Here is a 13,387-nt window from a genome sequence, read left to right as displayed (position 1 = left end):
AAGAAATATCCAAAGGCGAAGAAATATCCAAAGGCGAGGCACAGGGATAACTTGAGTGGTCCGAACGAGGAACTGGTGACGACTGACTCATTTTGTTGTCGGTTTTTCATGTTGGATTGTTGAAACGAAGATATTAGGTCGAAAGGTGCTGAGAAAGCGTCGTTATTACGCCTGAGAACTTAGCAGATGTTTAGCTCCCAGGTGTAAAAGTTGACAGTTATTGAACAAAAGTATAGCTGTACTGTGATCTTATGACACCGTGGAATGAAGGTAGGACTACGATGTGATATTATGATGATATGATATAAACACATCCGAATTCGGATCCTCACATCTGGGATGTCTTAGAGATACCCGAAAAATCTCTAAATCAGGAAAAAAGAGAATGATAAGAATTATATATTGATATGTTTAATTATTGAAATGTATAGTAACGTTAAACCATGTGTTAAGATGGGATAGATTAAAGCGTTACAAAAAAAGAGAGTTAGGATTTAGGTTTGCTTTGACGTTTATCAAGATTAAGCCCATATCTTTTTCTATTTATTAATATTAGAGGGAATATTGTTGTTTGCAGTGAGGAAGAAGCTATGACATATGTGATTTGCATTTGATATTGTGTTTATTAATGACAGAGAAAGAGATTAAAGTTGAGTCAAAAAAAAGTTTGGAACAGGTTGATTTTACTTTGGTTTTGTGTAATGTTCGTGTTTTTAAAGTTGTAATTTATTTAATACGTAATAATTTATTTTAACTATTTTGGTTAGTTCTCCATTATAGTCTTCATATATTTTAAATCCAAGTAATTATTTTTAATTTCACATCGTTAAAGATTTTATTGCTTGTATCATATCGTACTTGATCAAACCACGCTGTAATATTTATGGTTAATTATTTTATTTGTTTAAATTTTCATGAGATCGATGAGGACATTGCCTGAAATGCAACTTTGACAAACCAACAAATAATAAAGATACTTCTTAAACAGTGACTTGGCTCCTTGTATGATTTGATCTCGCTACAGCCTCACAATATTTGTGTTTATACTCGCTTTATATATAAAGCGTAATAGGATCTTATTAGAAGAAAAATATTGTAGGTGAATATTCATTGATGATCTAATTTAATATCTTTATTCAATTTTTTCTTAATTTAATGTCATGATACTTGTCTTTAGTTAACTGTATATAGTTTTGACAATTAACTTGTGTATTCATTTTATTAATAAAACGCAATTTTTTAATAATAACTAATTGTCTAGCTTTATCTGCTTTAATAACTGATTGATTATTCTCGAAAATTCTTTTATATTTTCTAATATTTTAATCTGTTTTAAATATATTTTATTTCTATTCTTGTTTTAAATTATGAGTATCTACAGTCATTAATTTATTTTTAAAAGACAAGTAGTTTGAAGTCCAGGTATGTTGCTCACTACAGATTACAAAATTTGGTAAGTTTCGGTATGAATTTAATTTTTGACTGAATTTGACTTTTATTTTCGGGCTTGCAAGCTCCATTCACTTGATTGTTCAGCTGTTTTGGAGTCAAAAGGGCAGATCCATGTTTCTTCACTCGTAATCATGCATGTTAAGAACCATTCTTTTGGAGAAAGCATTTCGTCGACCACTCGAACATGTTGTTTCAGGAAAAAACTTTGAGAAGTCACGTACTGCAAGCCTAAATGATCTTCTAAATTTTATATTGTAGTGTACTTGAAACATATCGGACTTACTGGTCCCTTGAATTTGCTGTTCGAGTGCCTGGGCAGCACTAACGACAGAATGAATAAGACCACTGAACAGAAATATACGGTCGTGGGTTCGCGCCTCTTTAACAGACCAGCCACGTGAATTTTCCAGGATTCTTCTACGTTTAAATACCCAAATAGAAACTAGTTTCTTTCAAAAGTATTCCCGGAAGACATTTTCCCTCTGCAGATCGCTCATGTGTCGCGTTACCTCAAATAAATAATGCCGGGAATGTCCAGCAAAAGACATTGCCAACTAGTTTTATTATTTCTATTATCAAAAATGAAATACAAAATAGACAGCACATATGTAGAATTATGGAGCATATATTGATGGCTTAATTTTAAGTTTCATTCTTCACTCCTGAAACCTGCAAAAATTCAAAGGAGCCGAAATTTCGCCATTTTCCTTTTGAGAACAAAACTTGAGAATGATCTGTTCGGCCTGCTTCAAAAGGCGATTTTTAACATCCGGTTCCATCTTTTGAAAGAGTGCTTTAGGTAATACTGCAACTAATATATCTAAAAGAAAATAAATTATGGTAAAGCAAAATACTAATGAAAACGCTTATATATAAATATTATCTCGGAATTTATAGTTATATTACAATAATAAAATCTGCATGTTTTCAATTCCGCAATAATCTTCTCTATTCAACTTTTATTAGTTTTGTGAAATAAATTTCGCGTCGTAATAACATCAGACGTAATAATACACATTCGATAGAAAAGAAGTATTTTCATACATCATATTATAAGTGAGTATGTAATTTACGGTAGGATGCTTCCTTATGTATGGAAACTTTTGAATCACATTGTATTGTTTCTACAGTATTATATCTATGAACTATTGAACGACTTATTAAAAATCAATTTAATATTACTACCAGGTATTTCGGGAAAACTGAGCTCCGCTGCGAAGGATTTACTGATTCTGCTTTACATAAAAACGAGTACTATCAGGAAAACATCACAATTAGTTTATAACGTGACCGCCATTTGCCAAGTTAATTTTCCATTATAAGTGATTGCATTACCATGTCGAAATTGCAACAACTTTCTTCCAAATTATTTAGCAAATTGCATTAGGTGCATATGTAGAGCTTGCTAATATCCTACAACATTAATACGACCAGAGATAAAAGCTAGATTTATCATACCACCTCATCCAAATCCACATCACATCAAAACACTTCTAGCACCATTCAAATAGGCAAAATACCATAGAGAGTATTTTGCCTATTTGAAAAATTAGTGTAAAATACTATTTGAAAGAATAGTATTTTATACTATTATTTTATTAAATATATTATGTTATTTTATACTACGCTTGTGATATTTTGTTTATTACTTGCAATTTAACTGCTGAAGCATTCATGCCTTCCTTATTTTGGGACAAGTATATCCTGTACTGTACATTATTAACATTCATTTATATTATTATTTTATTACGGTTTTTGATAAAATTGTTATTATACGATGTCATAATAAACCAATAATAAATTTTCTTCTATTTTTTTGTAATGCTATTTGTAAACAAATAAAACGAGGTAAAAATGACTGTTCATGTAGCTAAATCATAGGAAATTCGGAAACAGTTAGTTGGGCCAAGCGGTAACAAATTACCTATTGATTAGTAATCGCTATATTCATCTAATAGTGATATTAAAACTGATTGTGTCTGCGTGGGAATCAGTTACACATTACGCTTCTTACTCCTTTATTAATTTCCTTTACTTCACAGTAGTCTATTATTTCCTAACAAATTATTTATTAATGTATAGTTTGATCACAGACAGAACACTTTCTAAGTTATGAAGAATTTCACTTAATAAAAGTAGTATTTAATGATACTCTTAGTCAAATGAAAAATTTCCCGAAACATAGAAATAATAATTAAACTAGGATTTATACAAAAGCCGACTTTTTAATAAACCGGTTTTTGAATCTCAACTTTTTTACGAAACGGGTTTTAACCGGTTTTCGAATTTTCACTCTTCCCAAAATGGAAATAAGGAATATTTACAACTGATTTTAGAACTTTTTAATTTATTTAATATTTATAAAATTTCAAAAATGTAACCAAAAAGAAATCGACCAATGTCTACACAAAACAAAAAAGAAAAAATGGAAATGCTAGATTATCACATTAAAGTACAAAATTTACTCAATAAAAAACCATAAAGAAATACAAATAACAATGAATGCCTACAAAATATTATTTTATTCCTTATTTTTCCTAAGAAAATATGATTTTAGAATGCAAAGAACGTCTATAGATCTATTCCTCAATCGTGTCCTTATTTTGTACACAAAATTGCCAGAAATAGAAAAACTCTCTCACTTGCTACTGAGCTGGGTTTAATCGTCTTTAAAGCATTAAATAATAAATTAAAATTTTTCGTTCTTCTGTTTGTACCCTCAAATACTAAAAACTTCGTTTTTAGTGTCTTAGGGCTGGACGAAGTCACTTTAGGTTCTTGGAGATATTTATGTATTGATTTTTCCATAGCATTTTTTAAAGCTATGGGTTAATTTTCTTCTTCGCCATTTGTTCATCATCGCAGTCGACTTCTATAGAATAATTTGGATATAATCTTGATAATATTTGTCCAGATAATTTAATGATATCAGATTTTGCAGCTAGTGAAAGAAATACGCTAGACGACTTTGTCTAAACGTTCTGTGGATTTTGAAAATAAAGGATAAGTGTTACTGATTCCGTTTGTCTTTTCTTTTGAATTCGTACCTCTACACCAGGGGTGGCCAAAGCGTGGCGCATGCGCCAAGCTTGGCGCATTGGACTACTACAAGTGGCGCTTCAGTCGGTTCCGAGCAACATTGCCAGATTTGGCTTCATTGCAATTATGAATATTACGTAGGAAATTAATTTTTTACAGTGTGTCTTGGCAAGTGTATTTCTTACACAATTCGGTGCAATCGATTTGTTGACCTTTTTTTTTCTTGTACGTTACACGATGCATTCGTGTTCATGTACACCACTGATGTCATATAGAACCATTTTATACGGGTAGCTACACTACAACCGCATTTTTCATTGCTTGTTTTGTGGCAAATCTGAATTTTCGTCTTATAAATTGTAATACAGGTAACCCCCGTATAACATGGTAGTTACGTTCCAAAAAATTGCCGTGTTATGCGAATCCGTGTTATACGAAACAAAGAACTAATACGAAAAGGAGGGTTAGGTTCCAAAAATTAAAAAACATGCTAGTATATTTTCATAATTAAGATAAATATCTTCATTAAAATTTTTTTAAGTGATACATATTAATATAAATTAAACAATGTTTTCTTCGTCATCACTAAAAACACTATTAATTAACCGAGAGCGTTTTCTTTTTGGCAAGTTATCCTTATCCTCTGAGCATTTTTCTGCATTATCTTCAGATCCATGCTTTACCTTTTGCAAAATGTATGTAATTTTAGATTGCTTGCTTCTAGTTAAAAGGTCTTTATAAATTTCCTTATATGGTGCTAAGCACTTATGAAGAATAAAGCAAGTATGGAATAAGGGAAAAACATTCGGCAACATCAGAAGCAGAAGCGTCGCGATCTGGCAACATTGAAACAAGTTTCGAGAAGGACCACGTGTATCGACAGAAGGCGAGAAGAGAAAATTTACATACTTAAGTACTAATAGTTCACGAAAATAATAATTTTCGTGAACTATTATTACTTAAGTATGTAAAAATTTATTACATTTCCTGTTGTACGAGGGTTTTACCCAATTCTCGAACCGTGTCAGAGTGAATCCGTGCTATAAAAGTATCGTGTTATACGGGGGATGGTACCAATTCTCGAACCGTGTTAGAGCGAATCCGTGCTATAGAAGTGCCGTGTTATTCGGGGGTTACCTTTACCTAAATAAGGGGTGGCCGTAATTTTTCTCCGCCCCGGGCTGCTAACACTCACGGTACGCCACTGCGCACGTGAACTCGTCTATCGAAAAATGGTATGCAAAAAATGGTATGCAAAAGGTTGGCCACCCCTGCTCTACACTATGTAACAACATGGAGCTAATTTCAGTTTCCAAATTTTTCAATTCACATTACAGAAATTCAAATATACCTTTACTTGTTAATAAATAGGACGACAAGATGCAAACTTTGTCGTCCTAAGGCATCAGCTACTAAACGTATTGGTTTTTAAACTTTAAGGAGATCTACAATTTTACAATTCTCTGCTTCGTTCCAAATGTGAGAAGCACCGATGTCATTCAAATCTAAAACAAGGCATTCTTTTAAGTGTACAAATCTTCCTGTCGTTTTTCCGTAGTTGAATGATTTCTCCCTACTGTAGGGAGAATTGGACGCTTTTTAGGCGTAGGGAGATTATTTTGCTTTTGTAGTTAGTTTTATGAAACTTAGTATTTAACAACATTCTCGTTTTATGTCAGAGACGATTTTGTGTCAAACTGTTGATGTTTTTAATCAAATAATTAATTTATTTATATGTTTAAGTCTAGGCTCAAATACCCAGTTTTAGCTATATTTTAGCGGTTTTTATATAAATTTCTTCAAAAAACTGGTTTTTCAAAACGGAGTTTTAAAAACCCTAAATTAAAAATAAAATTAGAATAATCGCTATTTATTAACTTTGCATCTAAGAACAGGATAAAAGAAAATAATTTATTTTGGTAAAATTAATATTAATACAAATATAGTTATATGTAAGACAATATTACAAAAATTACCCAAATAATGCTTTTTGTTAGAATATGATATATCTAAAACTTCACATTTACTCTTTGTCACTCTGAAATCAAACTTGGAAAGAAAATTTTTAAATTCCGATTCGACATCATTCCAATTGTCCATCAATGGAATTGTGTTAAGCATATTTTCAGTCTGAAATAAAACGTCATTTTTAACTATCGTCCACATTAATTTTATACAAAATTTCCATACTCTACCTTTATGTATTTCTTCCACTCTTCGTTAGTACTAAGATTCTGTAGAATTGGAATCAACGGCCATTTCGTAAAATAAATAAAGAAAAAATATCCTCCGGGCTTCAAAATTGAAGAAATAACAGAAAACAATTTCTGATAATCATTTATGAAATGGAAGGCGTAGAAAGACACAACTTTATCGTATTTTCCAATTTCTTTTATATCAGGTCTAGAAATTATAATTACAAATTATAATTTTTATTATATCTTAAAATTTACTTGTAAAATATAATTATTATCTATAGGTTTTTTCACTTTATATTCAAAATTATTTATACTGTTTTCCAGTTAGATTATGTACACCAAGTGGTTAAAAAATTAGAGACACCCTGTAATAACCAGTTTTTCTACCTTTAGCTCTGATCACAGCCGTTATTTTTCTTGACATGGACTCAACAAGTTGATGATACCGTTGTTGAGAAATGTTGGCTAATGCTGACATAATTGCAGCTGTAAGTTTGGTCAGATTGGATGGTGGCGTTTCCAAGCTTTGAAGTGATTTTTTGACTTCGTCCCACAAATGCTCCAAAGGATTGAGGTCAGGGGACTGAGCTGGCCATAGAAGCAGGTTAAACTCGGATTGATGTTCCTCAAACCAATTTGAGACCGATCGAGCACGGTGATAGGATGTATTGTCATGCTGAAAGTGACCAACTCCATTCGGGAACATTACAGAAATAACCGAGCGTACGTGATCACGAGTAACGATGTTGAGATAAGTTGTGCTATTTATTATGTCCACAAATATCAAGGGACCCAATGTACTTTAGGAAAACATTCCTCCCATCAGAATTCCACCGCCACCAGCCTGAAGAGTTGCCATTCGGCAGGAATTTCGTGGTATTTGCACATTATTCTGATTCTGTCATCTGCATGATGGAACAAGAAAAGAGATTCATGACATCAGGCTGCTGTTTTCCAGTCCTGAAGTGACCGATTTCCTCGTTCCTGGTCCCACAACAAATGCCTTTTTCCTAGTTTTCTGTCATACCAAAGGCACTCTTGGTGGTATCCTGCTGCTAAAACCCATTTTTTGCAAAGTCCATTTTTGCAAAGTTTGTTGGGATTTGCTTTGTGACCACCTGCATTGAATTCAGCTGTAATATTTATGCTGTTGCCCTTGTGTTGCTGTAAACTGTGTGTGTGTTAATCGCCTTTCATCTCTCGTCCACAAGCCTTTATCGACCAGAATTTTCTTTATTGCTTGAATTTTTTTTCAACTGCCACTCTCTAAACACCCGAAGTACTGTTTGGCGAGAAAATCTTAAAAGAGTCGTTGTTTCAGAGATGTTGGCACTAACTCATCTTGCATTCCTCGTTCAAAGTCACTTAAATGTTTCGTCTTATCTATTTTGACATTAACTTCCATGATAACTACGTTGTCTGAGGCTGAGCATTCTTTGTATACGAAAGTTAGTGTTGTTACGTCACTCTACGTCACTGTCATTCTAGTTTACTTTTAAATAAGAAGTGTCTCTAATTTTTTGGCCACTCAGGGTATATACAAACGTGAAAACACTATTTGAAGACCTGTCATGCTAAAAAGTTATATCCAAGTTTTAAAAACCATATTTTTGGTATTGTGATTTGTTTCTAAAGTGTACAAGAATGTAATAACATGAGCGTATACGTTATTAATGTGGAAAGTGAAACGCGATCTGCCGACGAGAGGAGACGAAGAGGGCCGGCAGAGGGAGTCCAGGAGAGAGAAGACGACGGTTAAAAAAAAGGCGGGAAAGAGAACATCACGAGAGAAGCGAGGCGACGGTTGAAGAAGAAGAACGCGCGGAAAGACAGAAGACGAAAAAGAAGTCCTACATTTGTTTTTTATAATAATCACAATATTTTTATGTAATTTGTATCCTTTAAAAAATTTCTGTTATCAAAATATTTCTTATCTCAATTAAAGTTTTTCAAAGAAAAAAGAACGCCTCACATTAATATATAGAAATCAAGTTAAATTTAAAAAATTTCTGTTATCAAAATATTTCTTATCTCAATTAAAGTTTTTCAAAGAAAAAAGAACGTCTCACATTAATATATAGAAATCAAGTTAAATTTAAGAAACGTTTCGTGCAAAACGAGTTATATTTAAACACCGTAGCCAATAGAGCAGCTTCATAAACGAAATACAACACGTGCACGATAAGAAACATCACACCACAATTATGGCTGCACCTAAAGTGAGGAATGATTTAAAACCGTTTCGTCGAGAATGAAAATAAATGAACTACTAAATATTAAAATTAAATAAAAACGACATTAAACGGGAAAAGGAAAAAGATAAAATACAATTACTGCTCTGTTCAATCATTGTATTTACAATTATTCTTGCTAGCCACAAAAAGGTTTCATCGGTTCAATATTAAACATTGAAAAAAGATGATGAATTGGCATTTTAATAAACTTTTTGTCCACAAAAGTAACGTTTGGCTTTCTATATTCATAGAAGTTCTAGAAGAATATTTTTTCTTGTATAATTTTCTTATTTTTAGATACGTTTTTTAAAAAAAGATTATTTTATTGAATACTCTTAAACAATTTACAGTGGTGCCTCGTACAACGTACTTAATCCGTTCCAGGTGCACGTCCGTTAAGTGAAACGTCCGTTATACGAAACGCATTTTCCCATAGAAATACATGTTAAAACATATAATTCGTTCCGCAGCATAAAATAACCGTACTGTACCATAAAAAATGAAAATGGAGCAGACACCAATTATGCCGGGTAGTCAGATGTTGTGAGGAGGAGGTGGAAGAACACTTTCTTTACACATTCATACAGATACAGACTTTTTACACATTGCAGCGGGTCTTTTTTTATTGTTTTTTAATCGGAGTCAGATTCAGGAGAGGCTACCGGAACTTGCAGGGTCAACTTCTCTTGTTCCATCCTTTGTTTTTTGCCCGCTGGCTTCTTGAAAAACATGACCAAGGTGGTCTGTTTCTCTTTCTTCTTTAACACCTGTCGGAAATGACGGACAAAGGTGTCATCGTAGAGATCATTGATCCTGTTGGCCTCAGCTCTGTTTGGATAATGAGTGTTGGTAAACTCCTGAACCTCTCCCCATTCGACAAGAAAGTTTTTGTCAACTTTCACTCCTGATGATTTCTTGCTTTGTTTCAATTGAAATCACCTTTCTGTTTTTTTAGAAGCCATGATGCATTATAAATGACTTAACTTGCCAGATTATATGATACGAATAATTCTTTATTAATTAAGATCACTAAACACTTCTACGAGCTACTCTCGCTCCGTTTGTTTTTTACAACCTCTTTTCGTCCCGCCACCTCGGCATCTACACAATTACATTTCGTTTATTTGAATCGTCAACATATACTACATTACATTTAATGTTTATTTAAATCATCAACATATATTACATTACATTTCTACTTCAGATATACTAATAATACATTCTAATAATACTAATATATCCTAAAAATAGCAGATTGTCATTGGCAACGGCAAAAGAGTGGAAACATCATTCGCACTTGTTCGAAGAAAGTCCATTGTTCGTCTCACGTAACTGCCGAACGGAAAGTCCGTTGTTCGCAGCGTCCGTTATTCGAGGCGTACGTTATACGAGGCACCACTGTATATACATTTATAATAAAAGTAAAATGGAAAAATAAAAAACTGATAATAGGTTTTATTTCTAAACAAATGTGTTTTTAATTAAAACGATTTTTGACCATACAAATAATTATGGGTCGGTTCAAATTTTTTAAATACTAGAGAGGTTGCGGCCGCCGTTTTGATCGGGAGAACCTGTACGTCGGACGTTCAGCGCCACCTTTTTTGTAAGTTTAGAAGTTTGACAATGGCGTTTGATACGTCGAGCATGATTCCACTGACGTTCCAAACGCCATTGTCAAACTTCTAGGCTTACAGGAAGGCGGCGCTGAACGTCGGCAGCAATTTCTCTACTTTAACTAGAGACAGACAGATAATTAACAACTTTAAAAACCGAAAACATGATATTAAATAACACATACAATATACAATTGATATCGACATTTCTTTAGTATCGACATCAATTGTATATTGAATGTGTTATTAATCCTCGGAATTTTTATCATCTATGTAAATGTGTTTTTAATTATCTTTGTACTGTACTACTACAAATGAAAACATCATTATTGCCTCAAAAGTAGTGAAGTCCATTGCAAAGAAGTTCAGACAAGTTATATCCCATTTACCATTCAAAATAAGTTAAATCTAAAATACTGTTCTAATATTATTGTTAATTGTCTACTTGGACATTATTTATTAATAGGACTTAATACTGGTGTTTAAAGATAACAATTACTAAAATACTGTTAAATTAGACAAAAGTGTATAGAATTTGTACAGGTTTCACCTTTGGATGATGTCTTGAACCTTAAACTCAATTCTTTCATCAAAATATGTTTTTTTGGCATACTCGATGTAATCTGGTATTATGTCAACAGCGACGATTTTCNTTGTCAAACTTCTAGGCTTACAGGAAGGCGGCGCTGAACGTCTGCCGCAATTTCTCTACTTTAACTAGAGACAGATAATTAACAACTTTAAAAACCGAAAACATGATATTAAATAACACATACAATATACAATTGACGTCGACATTTCTTTCAGGATCGAGATCAATTGTATATTGAATGTGTTATTAATCCTCGGAATTTTCATCATCTATGTAAATGTGTTTTTAATTATCTTTGTACTGTACTACTACAAATGAAAACATCATTATTGCTTCAAAAGTAGTGAAGTCCATTGCTAAGAACTCCAGACAAGTTATATCCCATTTACCATTCAAAATAAGTTAAATCTAAAATACTGTTAAATTAGACAAAAGGGTATAGAATTTGTATCACACGAATTTGTACAGGTTTCACCTTTGGATGATGTCTTGAACCTTAAACTCGATTTTTTCATCAAAATATGTCTTTTTGGCATACTCGATGTAATCTGGTATTATGTCAACTGCGACGATTTTCTTTAATTTCGGGCATTTTGGTAAGAGAATACTTTTGGTTGTTCTTCCTGGACCGCATCCAATATCCAAAATGACATCCTCCTCAGACCATTCCATGGCCGAAAAGTGTGAGTCTATAGCTGATTCTACGTAGCGAGGCAGAAATTTCGGGCATAATTTATCATAATCTTCAGCCGTTCCGTTCATAATTTCTGAAATTGAATACGAAACTATTCATATCAGGTTAATTTGAAAGAAGCTCATAAAGAAAGATGAGAACATTCCATAAAATGAAAATCGTAACTTGCCACCAGAAACGACTAGAAGACCAAAACGAAAAAGGTGAAAATCTATCAATTTGGAGATATTCAGATTTAATGCCCGAGATAATCTCTCGAGTTTATTACTTGTATACGTCGAATCTAGCTCAAAGCGGAAGGTCAAATTTGACCGATTGCAACTCTTTTCCTTGTTATGGGTACATAACAGTCGGCAAAATAACACGCATGTGAACTACAGCAAACCCTCCATGAAAAATGCCCTCGTACATCAATAACAGATTCGACTGACATGTAGTGCCAACAAGCCCATCAACTTTACACGCCAAATTTTGACTTCGAATATCTCAGCGTATAGATAAAAGTTCAAAATTCCGATTTTGTCATGACATCTGCAAAAACAAAAGGTAATAAAACCATTTATATTCGTGATCAACCCGGACTGCAAGATTCGGTCTCAATAATCTATTGTTGCAGTTCCGATTTCAATCATTTAACTTATTTTTTGCATTATTTTATATAGCCCTACGTGTGAATAATTCGGCATAACTAATAGCTTTAAAATTATAATATCTAAGGATGATAAAAACTGCTTTGCGAATTTATTCTTATATTTTAAAATTTTAACACAATTTTAAATACAGTATATTCGTGAGAATTGCTCATATCTTTAAGAGTAACAAACAAATAAATGCCTAATTTATTTTTACGCAATGTGTTTTAACCGATTTATTGTAAAGTTGATTTTTGTAAAATGCCAAAACCTGTTTTCTCACCTGCAAAATCTTTCGTGAAAAATACAGAATCAAATCCAATTCGGACCGTCACGCATCGTTATCAATATTTTGAATCGAAATAAGATCACATGTTACGATTGTGGCAGTTTAGCCTTCACTTCATTAAATTCATTTTGTCCATATAACCTATAAATTTTTGAAATTTGTGTTTAAAGTAAAATCAAAATTATACGTATATATAATTAGAAATTGCTCTTTGACGCGCACTAACCTATCTAATTAGATGATTAGCAATGATTAACTTGGTTTATTATTTCAATTTTATTTAATAACTTTTGTTAACAATTTCCATATGTGACATTTTCAAAGCCTTGCAGCCTGCGAGTTTCGATTAAAACCCACTTCTGTATGGCTCTAATTATATTTTTTTCACTAATGTGCTAGTCTGATAAATTAAATTTTTGTGAATGTGTCTCTTTAATCCGATCAATTCCGTTCGGTAGACTATCATATACAACTTTCAGGTTAGGTACTTCTTTTATTGGTTTGTCATATGCATTTCGGACTTATTTGTATTTTAAGTCCCTCTTCAGTTCAAAAGTACAAACTCAGGTTCTGTTTTCTAAAATACCCCGGTGTATAATTCGTAATGTTGGAAAGAGTTTAAAAATACAGCCATTTAAAAA

At 32.6% G+C, this 13,387-nt stretch overlaps 1 protein-coding gene across 1 annotated transcript in view; it reads right to left on the bottom strand.

The window, feature by feature from the left end:
• Positions 1 to 2,108: 2,108 nt before the first annotated feature.
• The window catches only part of LOC111613501 (juvenile hormone acid O-methyltransferase-like), a 14,816-nt gene continuing 3,537 nt past the window's right edge, over positions 2,109 to 13,387 (bottom strand). The window contains exons 2-5 of the mRNA XM_023354849.1: positions 11,607 to 11,898; positions 6,687 to 6,894; positions 6,468 to 6,621; positions 2,109 to 2,272 (exon numbers count right to left, since the gene is read on the bottom strand). Coding sequence (XP_023210617.1) covers positions 2,109 to 2,272; positions 6,468 to 6,621; positions 6,687 to 6,894; positions 11,607 to 11,893 — 813 coding nt within the window. The 5' untranslated portion in view covers positions 11,894 to 11,898. The remainder of the gene's footprint in view (positions 2,273 to 6,467; positions 6,622 to 6,686; positions 6,895 to 11,606; positions 11,899 to 13,387) is intronic.

The sequence above is a fragment of the Centruroides sculpturatus genome, unplaced genomic scaffold, assembly GCF_000671375.1.
Source record: "Centruroides sculpturatus isolate CEXI.00-Female unplaced genomic scaffold, Cexi_2.0 scaffold1758, whole genome shotgun sequence".
In the NCBI taxonomy this organism is placed as follows: domain Eukaryota; kingdom Metazoa; phylum Arthropoda; class Arachnida; order Scorpiones; family Buthidae; genus Centruroides; species Centruroides sculpturatus.
The sequence above is the reverse complement of the archived record's forward strand: the minus strand, read 5'-3'. Positions and strand labels throughout refer to the sequence as shown.